The following is a 13,847-nucleotide window of genomic DNA, read 5'->3' on the forward strand; positions in this document are numbered from 1 at the left end:
AACCGATCGTTAATAACGAGTCTACTAATGTTGGATATCTCACATTGAAATATATAATTTTAGAAAGGATTTTTTTTTATAGGAAATATTTCATTTTTAAAATAATCCAAATTAGTTCGAGTCCGGGTTCGCTCTCGATGACTATATGACCATATATGTAAATCGGTCTCCGTGACGAGACAGAATGTTAAATTACAGAAAACGCAAATATCGGAAGGCAAAGATCGAAAATCGAAATATCTTAAGCCGAAAGATCAAAAAAAAATGGTGCATGGTAAACGGTACATACTCACTTAATTTGCGCGAGCAGGATACAACAGGAACAAGAGGAACAGGCTTTTCCTCCCGTTATAATGTGCGCGCAGAATACGGGAGGAAAAGCATGTTCCTCTTGTTCCTGTTTTATCCTGCTCGCGCAAATTAAGTGAGTATGTACCGTTTACCATGCACCATTTTTTTTTGATCTTTCGACTTAAGATCTTTCGATTCTCGATCTTTGCCTTCCGATATTTGTGTTTTCTGTAATTTAAAATTCTGTCTCGTCACGTAGACCCATTAGAATTATTATTTTTTTCTTTCAGCAAGTGTCTTACATTCGCAAACATCGTCACGTACGTAACTATCAAAACCAAACTTTTGCAAAATCTACATAAATCCAATCAAGTTAGAGTAAATTCTCTAGCTTTAATTAGCCTTCCATGTCCAATTCAAAGTTATGTGTCCCTATACATATGTGCATATGTATATTTTTCACATGAACATATATTTTACGTACATACATATCTATGTAGGTACCTAGTACAGTGCCATAATAAACATACGATTGAATGATTTATTTTTAGATCGGAGCCCGTTCCAGCAATTATTACTACATCAATTTCCGATGTGGTGCAATGGCGACCGGAAAGGTCGAATTTGTTCAATTTTAAAATACCGATAGTAAATAGAAATCAAACGACAAATATTTCATGCGACACGCCACACTAATTTCACGTTCGTACATTCTGACGAGGGGTAAATTTTTTTTAAGTTGCCTCATCCGTTACCTGTTGAATTCGAAGTTGTCTACCGGTAGGTCATTGCTTACTTCCTGCACTATCGCGATTTATCACATCACATTTGTACATGTACATAGGTAAATTTACAGTAAAATTTCTCCGAAAAACGATACCAAACAACTAGAGTAAAACATCCATATAAAGGACTCCGAATGTGACAGCCTGTCGGGCAAAATAAAAATCTACATTGTTATTCCAGTCTGCTTTACCGAAGCCCCTAGCGCTCGTCAAAACTGACTGATTCTACAACGAAATTTTAAATGATAAAAATTAGACTGAAATGATTGTTAAATTAATTTATATAACCAGAAGAATAGACTAGTGGTTAGCAAATAATGCTTTGAACAAAGTGGTCACGGGTTCAAATCCCACCGGTTTCAGCTGGCCAAACCTTGGATTTGGGAATCCAGGTCGATCGTTTCATATCAAAGTTTGCCAATTTATATGGTTTTCATTGAAACGGTAACAACAAATTGACAATCATGCTCATTTTCTCGCAAATCTCGAGTTTTCAGCAATCTCAAATTTCTCTGAATTTTTTAAAACTGCTGTAAATTTACAAATTTGACCATAGATGTCTCTGTGGGTGTTAATTGATATGTATTTACATCTCGAAAATTTGTCGTTTATAGTCCGAAATCACAAAAAAAAATGAGCTCAAATCGAAGATGGGGTGTGTATTTACATAACGAAATAGTAAAAAGAACCCGATATTTTTGACGATCAAACCTAAATATCGTAAAATATTGCGCGTTCCGTTTTCCGTGATATAAGATCTAGTTGTTAGAAGACATGGACGGTGGTGTTAATTGAGACTCGATAGGCAGTTTTAATAGTATATTACGTGGAGGAGAGCCGCAGCGAACTGATCGCTCATTAAGCGTCATCCGCAAAGATGACCAACTCAACCATTTTTAACTCATGCATGCCAACCTTATCATTCATACGGGCATCATTTTAAGCTATAAAACATTTCCCACACATATGTATAAAAATAATATAATAATATCCAAATACATTATACAATGAAGGTGTACAGAAATTAATTACAAACCGCAAGCATACGTATGCTTGCAACAATCTGAATTTTCGAGAGAGGGTGGGGATGCTGATTGTATTAGTTCGGCCACAACAATTAAGTTCGATAAATTGGCATCCTTTAACAGGAGACTGTCGATCTGGATATATGTAATAACCAGTATTAGGCGGTCGATGGGTGCTTTTCGCACAAAAAATGGTTCACTTTGTCAATTTTTTAGAAAAATCATGCTTTTTTTGGCTGTCTTACTTTGAACACTAATGGAGTGATCTATTGTTATTTGAAAAGCACCCTTCCAACGCCGATCTTTGATATAACCAGAATTCGGCGGCCAGATTGTTTTTACCCACAAAAAATGGTTCACTATTGTTCATTACTATTGTCCTACAAAGCAAGAGAGCAAAATAAAAGGTTGACAATAGTAAATCATTTTTTCGTGGGTAAAAGCATCTTGGCCACCGAAGTCTGATAATAACTAGAGGTAGGACCGGAAGCGTGCCGTTCATTGTTAATTGTTCGTCGTGCTTTGATCATTTTTATGATGAACCTTTTTTTGCACTCTAGCTTTGTAAATAGACCCAAAACGCCCTGATTCCTGAAAAAAGCACGCTTCCGGTCCTACCTCTAATAATAGCCTTGCCAACAGTGATCGTAAACTTTGAGAAAATTAAATAATTTTTTCGATTCCAGTCGGGATTCGAACCCACGACCTATCTAACCAGTCAGCTGCGCTGTGGCTATTTTGATTTTCATACACACTATTTTAGCAAGATTTTGATTCAACCCGTACTTTGTACTAGTCTGGTAAATGTTAATTTTACTTAAGTATGATCTACCGCATTATCAATATCAGTGACATTGAAGCGAAACTTCATGAATGGAAACATTAAATAGTCAAAATCTACGAATGAAAAAAAAACCATATGATAATAGGCAAACGGTTTTTATTGAGACCTTCTTATCAATATTTCAAAACAAATTTACACATTTAGTGTTGTACGTTCTCAATTAAAATGTAGTGTAACAGTAATATTCACCACACACAAAATGTAAAACGAAAAGTTGTGCCGATTTATATTTTAGAAGTAGCACAAATTGATTCAATTGTATACTTTGCTAACGTGACGCATGTTTTTTTAGGAAGAATCAATTTGAGCTTCTGTCGAAACATATGCTTAACTAGCTAAAACTAGAAATTATTGGTGTCGAGTGAGGGGATGTGCGACTTTTGTAAAGATACACAAGCCAGGAAACATACCCATGTAATCATTCATTTTGATACGAACGACACGCGAGTAGACAAGAGCATACTTTCTGGGTCGACAGGAACCAACGTCCGCAAATGGATAGACCTGAATGATCACAATGGCCATTGACGATGATTTAATTCGAGCGCTGGGGCCATTATGTCGATTCGACTAACCTGGGGCCACATTTAAAAATATAACAGCCATACATAGTTCGTGTCGCGTCGTATTTATTGTGTACATCAATGGTGTTGCAATTTAATTGCAAAAAACAATACACGACACATCAACCATGCTTTGTTTCATCGGAGCGAATCTACTGATCTGTTGTTGCTGCTGAAATTCTGAACGCAGAAAATGACTATCCGGTCAATTCATCAGAGGTTGCAAAACGGGCAGCGCTGTACAGGGTGGTTGCCATGGGCGCTGGATTCAAGGGGCGCCTTAGGTGCCCCTCACCTATTTTTTTTTAATTATCAAAAACCATTTAATATCGACTTGCAGTCAAGATGGGACATAAAATTTAAGCATGTTAACAATATAATATGATTTAAAGAATACTATAAACTTTGATAACATATTATAATAACAGACTTTAAAGACGATAAAAGAAAATAAAAAGTACGAAATTGGTATAATTAATATAATATATTGGTATAATGTGGTATAATCAGTAATGTATTGAGGCTTTTTCGAGCCTGGGAGCGCCTCTCTTGCTTTAAATCTAAAATGTATATTTCACGTTTCTGATATTAAAAGAGTATAAAAATATATAACTTCTTGCTGTAAATTTATTTTTTCAAAATATGAATCCCCATTTCAAGCTATTCGTTTGAAACTTTCAAGAATTTTCATCAAGATTCTAATATAATAGAATACGGAAAAATATTTAAGTTTTATTTTTAAATCTTCTCAACTTGGAACTTCACCATCAATCCGACACTTTTATTATACTTTTTTTTTACCTACCTATCACTTTCAGAAACATTTTTTAATTCGTGACGTTGTTTTAATCCTCAAAATCCAAAAACCGATAAACTTACGTATTTATTTGAAAACACTTCGTTTCGTTGCGTTGCGTTTTCTTCCTTACACTGTACAAATAATAAATAAATTTAAAAGGAAATACACCTTACATTTTTTTTTTTCACAATACATTTCTAATGAAACGTATAAGAGGTTAGAAAAAATAAAAATGTTTTTATCAATACTAGCTAGTTTGAAAAAATTAAAAGGGGGGGGGGATAAATTCATCGCTCCGGCATTTCCTTTTTTAGCACTACATCACTTGGTATAAGTGCAGTGATAATTTTTACAATATGATTGTTTTTGCGAAATTGGCAATATAGGGTATTTATAATATTAAAAAAGTTTTATTTTTTGGTTCTTGTAATTTTATTTTGACTGTTCATCTTTAAATTTTGATAAATATAATTTTTTTGTAATATTTTTTATTTTATTTTATATAATGATGCAGTAAAAAATAAAGGAGCGCCAAATTAGATGTTTGCCAAGGACCCCAAAAACATTGCTACGGCTCTGAAAACGGGTGCCACTTTATAGGTACATACATAGTACTTTGAAAAATGTCTGCTTTAAGATTAAAGTCAGAATTCAAACTTGTAGGAAACTGATGTGAACTGGTTTAGGTGCTGCAGTGCGTAAAAAACAGAACAGTGGGACTTTTAAGGTTTCCAGGACGTAATGCGAAACCTCTGTGACGGTTTGTTGAATGAAGGTGCAACGACAAAAGCTGCTGTTGAAAATTTGACTAAAAATAAACGAAAACGTGGCCGGCCATACGTTGGTCGAAGGATTTGGTCAGAAATTTCTGTCTGTTTGCGTGTGCCTACGCACAATTCTCAACGTGAGCATACTATCGTTAATATCAGTTAGTATGAACGACTTTTTTAGTTCAAAATAATGGTAGGTAGGTCGATTCGTAGTATGTAGTTTAAATCCGTCAACTTATCTTGCTGATTTGCTATTGAGCTGCTTTTTTTTGCACGGATCGACCTTTGATAGTAATCGTTTAACCTCAAATGTGCAAATCAATAAATACAAAAACAGTGTCAGTCTGAACAAAGTTTAGATATGTTTTGTAAATAGTTGATGCGATGGAAACTGTGTCGTTAATTGCTCCATTATACTCATTATAGAAATGAAAATATGTTAGGTTATAATTATTACACTTTATCTGACTTTGACACATCGATGTATTATATATAATATTTGGCATTCTTCTCTGAGACTGAATGAGCGATTTATAATTTCGATGCAACGTATATTTTTTCATTCCGCAAAAAAAAATGTAATCAATTAATTAGTATTATTCTAAAAATATGGGATAGAAACTTGTCGGACATTCATTAAGCAGATTTTTCACCTATACTTACTTGTAGTCAACAGACTTTTTTACACAATTAAGTGATAAATTAGATAAAGATCCCAAGAAGATGGAATAGTCAATGTTAGTTATTCGCAGGGCAGTGGAGTTGTTAAAAAAAAACAGGACTCCCAACATTTTCCTACAACCAATTCCGATTTTAAAATGTCAAATTGAACGTTTATTCCTATATTAAGATTATTTCCAGGTACAAAACAGTCGTAATTTTAAGAACCAATACGACGAATGAGCTTATTTCCTAATATCTCTGGCGTACAAATATGTAGCAGTGGCGAAGTTAGCCCTCATGTAAAATTTATCTAAGGCCCCCTCACCCCCCCTTAATTTGATTTTTAAAAATATGAGATGTAATAATTAAAATTGTTTGTTGATACATATTTACAAGGGACTATGTATTAGTATAATAATTCTCAAAAACAAAATTTAACTTTGCTCACCGATTTTAAAAAATTATCTTTCTCGATTTAAGGTTTGCAAAATTTTGTCATTATGGATATATTTTCAATTAAGTATTTTTTTTAATATTGGCGTTACGTAATTAATTATCCCACTTGGCTTTTTATGTTCTGCAACGATACAAGCCCAAATAGTTGCTAGAATCTTTTCACATGGTGAAGCAAAATATGATTACTTTCGATTTTTCGATATTTTCGACAATATTAAACTATATAGAGTGTACCAATGTGTGTACATACATACATATACACAAATTTTGAACCCTGTCAAATGAAATGTTCAACTTTTAACTAAACCATTTTTTTATTATTTTAATATTATCTTTTTTGTTTTAATTTATGAAGTTGTATATAAAACAAATCAAATGTAAGCATTTGTCAAATATCGTTCCTCTCCTCAATTTTGTCTAAACATAAAAATAAAAAAAAATACATTTTTAAGTGAAACGAGGTTGAATATTCGCATAATCACAAAACTTCGGGCGAAAACACACTGAGTGGGAAATGCTACGTGTTTTCACCCCCTGGAGTGTTTTCGGTGATATTTTATCCTTGCTGGAAAGTGATCAATAACGGTGAATCCCATATTTGAAGAAATATAGGAGCAACTTGTCGGTTGCATATGCATATGCAAACACGTGCGACCTCCCAAACATATTCATTCTGCACGTGCACAGCGGGAAGCAAAGGACACATAACGTCCCATACCACTCTGTGTGTTTTCGCCCTTCAACTATTGTTATTACGTAACACAGTCGGAGTCGCTCGATTTTTAATGAATCCAGCCAAAAAGCCATCACTCAACTAGCCCTCAATCGCCATGATTCTAAATAGTCTGATACATATTTGCATATAATGACAGTCCTCTTGTTTGTATCTGGTTGGGATTCAGTCTGTCAGGATTACATACATACATACGTTCGACAGCGAATGGCAAAACATGCAAGATTGAAAGACACACATCAGTCGACATAGTTAAGCGTGAAGTCAGTTCTAATTCCAACTAATTGCTTCCAATGCAACGAGCGATTCCAGTGGACGTTTGTGTGGAATCAGTCCAGCCATGGTCCTCGGTGAAATCTGAGAAATTGAAGGCGGTGGTCAGATTTTGGCTGTGAATGACAGAGGCTGGTGCACTCGACCAGCGTCGCACACCAGCTGAATGAGAACACAACGGGCTGCGAAGGACGCTCCAATTGGCTCAGCCAGTCATTATCCAGTTAATTTTCATGTTGGTAAACGCTCTTTGTGAGATGTAATCAACCGTTCCGATACAGAATTGAACGCTAGATTTTGTCCGGTGAGGGTTCGCAAATCCGGAACACTTCGGCCCGACCCTTGACCTGACGAGCCATACATTTTTGGCAAGTGGACATCGATCTCGAGGCAAATAGAGATCAATCTAAATTTAAAAGATGCAATATATTCGACCACATACAAAATATGTATACTTAGAAACGTTTGATCTCGAACTGCGGTCAGATCTTTTGGGTATGCCAATACATTTAACTGCCGTAAACAATATTCAACTTCGATTTGTTTACATTACAATTTCATATAATATATATATATAAATTTTATTGGACTTAACCATTGCCTGGAAATATTACATGTTTTTATTATTGAACAAGTCCTCTTTTGATGCCAATACAATGACTGATTTTAACACAATTAGCATGTGCTCTTTTTCGCTTTGAATATTTTACAATACGTATATGCGAATTAAGGGATGAGAATCACAAGAATTGAACGATAGATGAAGGAAATAAGTGCTCGAATGGTACCCGAAAGATTGGAATTGGGTGCTAGGAAGGGCATAGGGAAAATGTGTGAATGAAATTCGTAAAATGTGTGGTATGAGATGGATGAGATTTGCCCAAAAGAGATACGAATGGAGGCGTGTTGGAGAGGCCTGCATCCAGTAGTTGATAGCGAATGGTTGTAAATAATGATAATGACATGTACTTGAAATGAAAAATTAAACACAGACATGGTAAGATTTTGAGTTTTTTTTTTATGTACTATTTAGTTATGATATACTTATGAAGTTTTGTGACTATTCGAAAAATCGACTTTTCGGATTTCGAATTTCGAATTTTGGCTGATTTGAACTCGGAATTTATCACTTATGTTTCCAGTTTTTATTTTTTGGAAATGTAAACAAATCATATGAGTACTTTTTGAAACATTGAATAATTTTTGTATAACATTGTGTTGTAATTATTATTAATAATTATATAAAATTAAAATAAACGAAATCGACTTTTTTTTATTTTTGGCCAAAAACATAAATAATAAAGTATGTAGTAGATGTAAAGTAGACTATAAGTAAAAAATCCATCTTTTTCTGTGCATTAAATAGAGTAATTCTACTCTAAATTAAAAAAAAAACTAACAGAAAAGGCTAACATGTATTATAATAGAGTAAGAAGATATACATTTTATATAATCAGATCGATATTTATGATGTACATACTTAATAACTATTCTATAAACACAAGTAACATCGAAAACAATATAAATGTATTGCGTGATAATTAAGTATATTATGAAATTAAATAACTGTGCGACCGTATTTTTTGGCACAAAATTATAACTCGTGACAATTAAGCTGATATCATCGAATGTTTAAAAATATTGTTTAATAAATAATACATATTGATTTGCACAATTATCATTATCATGGTTCTATATTTGCGCAAATTTTATTAATTGTACACAAAATATAAACACTATGATATTAATATGAAATAAAAGAGCCTTGTAAAAAAGAGTGAAATGAAACGCACCTGAAACGAGCACTTATTGACGCACTCTTCGACCACGTTCTGCGAGAGCTCGCTGCTGATTTGGCTCCATCCTGAAGATATGCACAACAGCAGGACGACGAGGAGTCTCGGACACAGAGACCCCGCCATCACAACGCGTTTTGCAATACGCAATTCTTAATTGTGCGCCATTCTGAATAAAAGTCCCGACTGATTTGACAGGTGTATAACAATACTGAAGCGCATCAAAGCCGTTAAATTGTATGTTATTATCGAAAACAAATGAATGAATATAAAAGTGTATTGGTTTAAATTTCGATTCTATCGTTGACGTTTAAAAGTTTGTTTTGAACAGCAAGTAAATTTAGCGTGATACGCAATTCACATGGAAACTTGTCCGCGAATTATTATAATTATGAAAGAAAAAGTGAGAAAAAGCTTCCTGTCGATGACAGGGGTCGCGTCCATCCACCACGACAGGCGAACCGACACTACCAAATTCTGAATAGCGCGCGATCCGCGAACCGCGATGCACGCGGGGAATCCATGACGAACTAGCAACTTGCCGTTGTTAGCTAGTAAGTGGAAAGTACGTGCATACCCAGACCACAAATACATATATCCCTACCATTGGTTTATTATTAATTTACTGATTTTCACCTGTCGCGAAAAAAATAAAGCACTCAAAAAAACTAACTTTTTTCTGTAAAAAAATGATAAAAAAATAATCTTACAAGTTTGAATTTCTATTATAGCATGATCGATATTTACTGATAGCCCAGGGCCGCCGAGAGGAATACCGGGCCCTGGGAAAAATATCCCTATAACAAATTAAAATAAAAACAGATACCTATTATTAATACATTTTTAATATGCGAAAAATCTATCAGAACTATTAAAAAAAATACCTATATGTTGGTTGCTATTTTTAAAATAATTTAATAAGAAAGAGCAGGGCCCCTCGAGTAGTCCCGGACCTAGAACTTTACCCCGTTTACCCCCCTTCTCATCGGTCCTGGAGTGATGGCACCATAAAAATAGGACGATCAATCCTTACTGATTAGTTGACAAAAAACGATCAAAGATCATTGATAAAGCTCGAGTCTCGCGCCGCGATTTTCACGTATTTTTTTCCGCGTCGGTTTATAATTTTAGCTATTTTTTCCGCCAGTTGGAGGCAGGGGTGGATCTAAGAAATTGGTAAGGTGGGGGCCATTCATAATTTATAATACAAACACAATTTTTTTTTCAATTATAAAACGTTAAAAGGTCTGTTCATACCTATCCACCACGACCCGAATCCTGCAAGTATCCTGCAAGTACGGACAGTATTCTTTAGTGCATTGTATATGGACGCGCATGAATGCGTAAATGCGCATGCGCGAATGGAGTATGAATTCGTCCATATAATGTACCAAAGAATACTATCCGCACTTGCAGGACACCTGCAGGATACGGGTCGTGCTAGATAGGTATGAACAGACCTAAATCAGTTATAAAATTATTAGTATAAGCTTATTTATTTGTAATGCATTATTTTAACTGAAGTATAAAAACACAAAATATATAATTTTGTACAGTATGTAATTTCATTAGCTCCATGCCCTACCCCCTCACCTCAAATGGCAACCCGCCAGTGGTCTGAGGTTGCCATTTGAGTCTATGGTTGTTCCAGGCCTACTCCCAATCGTCACTAGATGCTCAGTTGTGGGTATATAGGTAGATAGGCTTAGTACGTTAGCAATTACATTGTTCACTAGTGTTGGACCCGTTGATTTCAACGGGTGGTTTCGAAAAGGAATTGAAACTCGAATAAAAATAAAGTTAAAGATATTGAATCGACTGGTTTCGGAAAGAAATTGATGCACGAATTACGAAGTGATTACGAATTACGAACTACGTTTTGTGCATCGCCGACCTCCTGACGCCTTTGCCCCCGATGCCTCCGTCGCTCCGGGGCCTTCGGCCCCAGCGCCGCCGACGCCTCCGGCGCCCCCGACGCCTTCGGCACCCCGGGGGCTTCGCCCCCAGCGCCGCCGACGCCTCCGGCGCCCCCAGCACCCCCGATGCCTTCGGCACCCCGGGGGCTTCGCCCCCAGCGCCGCCGACGCCTCCGGCGCCCCCAGCCCCCCCGATGCCTTCGGCACCCCGGGGGCTTCGCCCCCAGCGTCCCCGATGCCTTCGGCATCCCGTCGCCCCCAGCCCCCCCGATGCCTTCGGCACCCCGGGGGCTTCGCCCCCAGCGTCCCCGATGCCTTCGGCATCCCGTGGGCTTCGCCCCCAGCGCCGCCGACGCCTCCGGCGCCCCCAGCGCCCCGATGCCTTTGGCACCCCGGGGGCTTCGCCCCCAGCGCCGCCAGCGCCCCCGGCAATGAAAAAACTGAAAAAATGAAAAAAATGAAAAAAATGAAAAACTGAAAAAATGAAAAAAATGAAAAAACTGAAAAAATGAAAAAAATGAAAAAAATGAAAAAACTGAAAAAATGAAAAAAATGAAAAAACTGAAAAAATGAAAAAAATGAAAAAACTGAAAAAATGAAAAAAATGAAAAAAATGAAAAAACTGAAAAAATGAAAAAAATGAAAAAACTGAAAAAATGAAAAAAATGAAAAAAATGAAAAAACTGAAAAAATGAAAAAAATGAAAAAACTGAAAAAATGAAAAAAATGAAAAAAATGAAAAAACTGAAAAAATGAAAAAAATGAAAAAACTGAAAAAATGAAAAAAATGAAAAAACTGAAAAAATGAAAAAAATTAAAAAACTGAAAAATATGAAAAAAAAAAAAAATTTGTTCCCCATACTGGTTGATGGTTGATCGTCCGTCACATACAAATATACAAATATACAAATATACAAATATATTTAGCGACAGTCCGTTTTTATATATAGTATAATCGTGGGGATAGCTATTCAGCTAGGGTTGCCAGATGATAATTTGATAAAGGAGGGCAGATGGGTCTAAAAAGGAGGATTTTCTGTAAAAAAAGGAGGACATTCAGATATTAAACGAATTTTTTATATTATTTTACTTGATTTTAATCATATTAAGCTGAGCTGCCAATTTTGGAAAGTCGGTCTTGGTTTTTTAATAAACAATTATAAAAATCTTCACATGTCATGTTTTTGAAGTTGTATTGAGTAAGAATTAAAGATTTGACTGACTGCACACTTAGTCTATTCCTCTCTTTGCTCCACTGAGTATTAATCAGTGAAAAAACTCTTTCCACATTTGCATTATGTGCGCTTATACAAAAATAAAACTCGCAGATCTTGAGCAGTTCTGAGAAACATTCAATGTTTTTAACACTTTTGAAGTAGATTGTCCACTGCTCGTGCAACTTCAAATCATAATATTTATTTATTTTATTTATAGAAAAATCAACAGACAACGGGATGTACATAGATATGTATAAAAAAAAAAATAGTAAATATATAATATATGTAACATCCGAGTCCAATTACAGATTTTTACAAAAATTATAAAAAATAAATGAAAAAGATAAATATAAGGAAAACAAATGAAAAAGAAAAGAATAAAGGCTATAACATGACAAAATATGTAGAACATTGCATAATTAAACTATAGTATTAAAATATTGGAAAAAGGTTATAAAATAGAATATTTAGAAATTTACAAATATAAAACAAATGAAAAAGGTAAATACAAAATAAACAAATGAAAAGGAAAAGAATGAAAGCTATAATATGATTAAACACATTACATAACTAAACTAAAGTATAAAAAATATGCTTCATCTTCATCTGATTTTGATTTAAGAAATGAAATCAAGTTACAAAATTGATCGTGTAGCTTACCATCGTCAATCTCTACACCTCTGATGCTCAAGAACTCAATGCATGAAACTAAATCATCATAAATAAGTCCCGCCCGATGTTTAGCAAAAAGGAGGACTTACAGTAGGTAAGTGAGGACGGGAGGACAAAACATGGAAAAGGAGGACATGTCCTCCTTTTGGATACCATCTGGCAACCCTATATTCAGCTGAATATAATAGAATAGTGAATAGAAACGGTTTTCATTAATCACTTGCTCGCTCATTTCATTCTTCTGAATTCTATACTTAGTGTTTAGATTAGACGAGTAAGTGTAAACAGGACTTTAAAAGAGTAAAAAGCCCTAAAATGAAAAAAAAAACTGTTTGTCGATAAATCATTTATAAACCACTTACAAATATTCAACATAAAAATGTTTAAATATATATTTATAATTATTAGAAACTACAGTAACATAGTACACATATGTGTATATTTGTATTCTATACTTTTAAAACCTGTTCAATAGAAATTTTTAAATATACCTTTGTTAAGTGAAAACATCGTACATATATGTACGTACGTACATATCCGTACATCTTACATATAAATTAAATTATTTAAATTGCACAAATTATTCTACAAACTTAATTTAAAAAAAAAAACTTAAATCATTAATCTAAAATTTCAAATATGTACTTACATAAATGATAAAACTTATATATCTAGATCTAATAAATATGCAACTTTATTGTACTCCATGATTAGGTGTGGTGTGATAGGATCTACCTGATCTACCCGTTGATGAAATATGTTAAAATAACAAAATGGGAGAGTATAAATCTTATACAATATTTTAAACTGATATGTATTATTAAAAAGAAAAATGTTGTCATACCATGTAAATTAATTTTACCAAAAGATAAATATAATCTAAATACATACTAGTGAAATATTGTTTATAGACGTGCATAATTTATTATGTATATACAAATTTTAAAGCAAATACGACTAAATATTGAAAAAAAATAGCAGATAATTAATTTCTAATCTTTATTGAAACATACTTTCATTTTATCGCTATATAAATAGTGATTT

The 13,847-nt window shown here is 34.4% G+C and overlaps 1 protein-coding gene across 1 annotated transcript in view; it reads right to left on the reverse strand.

Annotated features, from left to right (window-relative positions):
- sev (receptor protein-tyrosine kinase sevenless) overlaps nt 1-9,530 on the reverse strand; it is a 39,625-nt gene extending 30,095 nt beyond the window's left edge. The window contains exon 1 of the mRNA XM_077437666.1: nt 8,996-9,530. Within this exon, the coding sequence (XP_077293792.1) occupies nt 8,996-9,124 (129 nt within the window). The 5' untranslated portion in view covers nt 9,125-9,530. The remainder of the gene's footprint in view (nt 1-8,995) is intronic.
- Between the last annotated feature and the right edge of the window lie 4,317 nt (nt 9,531-13,847).

Source organism: Arctopsyche grandis, chromosome 9 (genome assembly GCF_051622035.1).
Source record: "Arctopsyche grandis isolate Sample6627 chromosome 9, ASM5162203v2, whole genome shotgun sequence".
NCBI classification, from domain to species: Eukaryota; Metazoa; Arthropoda; class Insecta; order Trichoptera; family Hydropsychidae; genus Arctopsyche; species Arctopsyche grandis.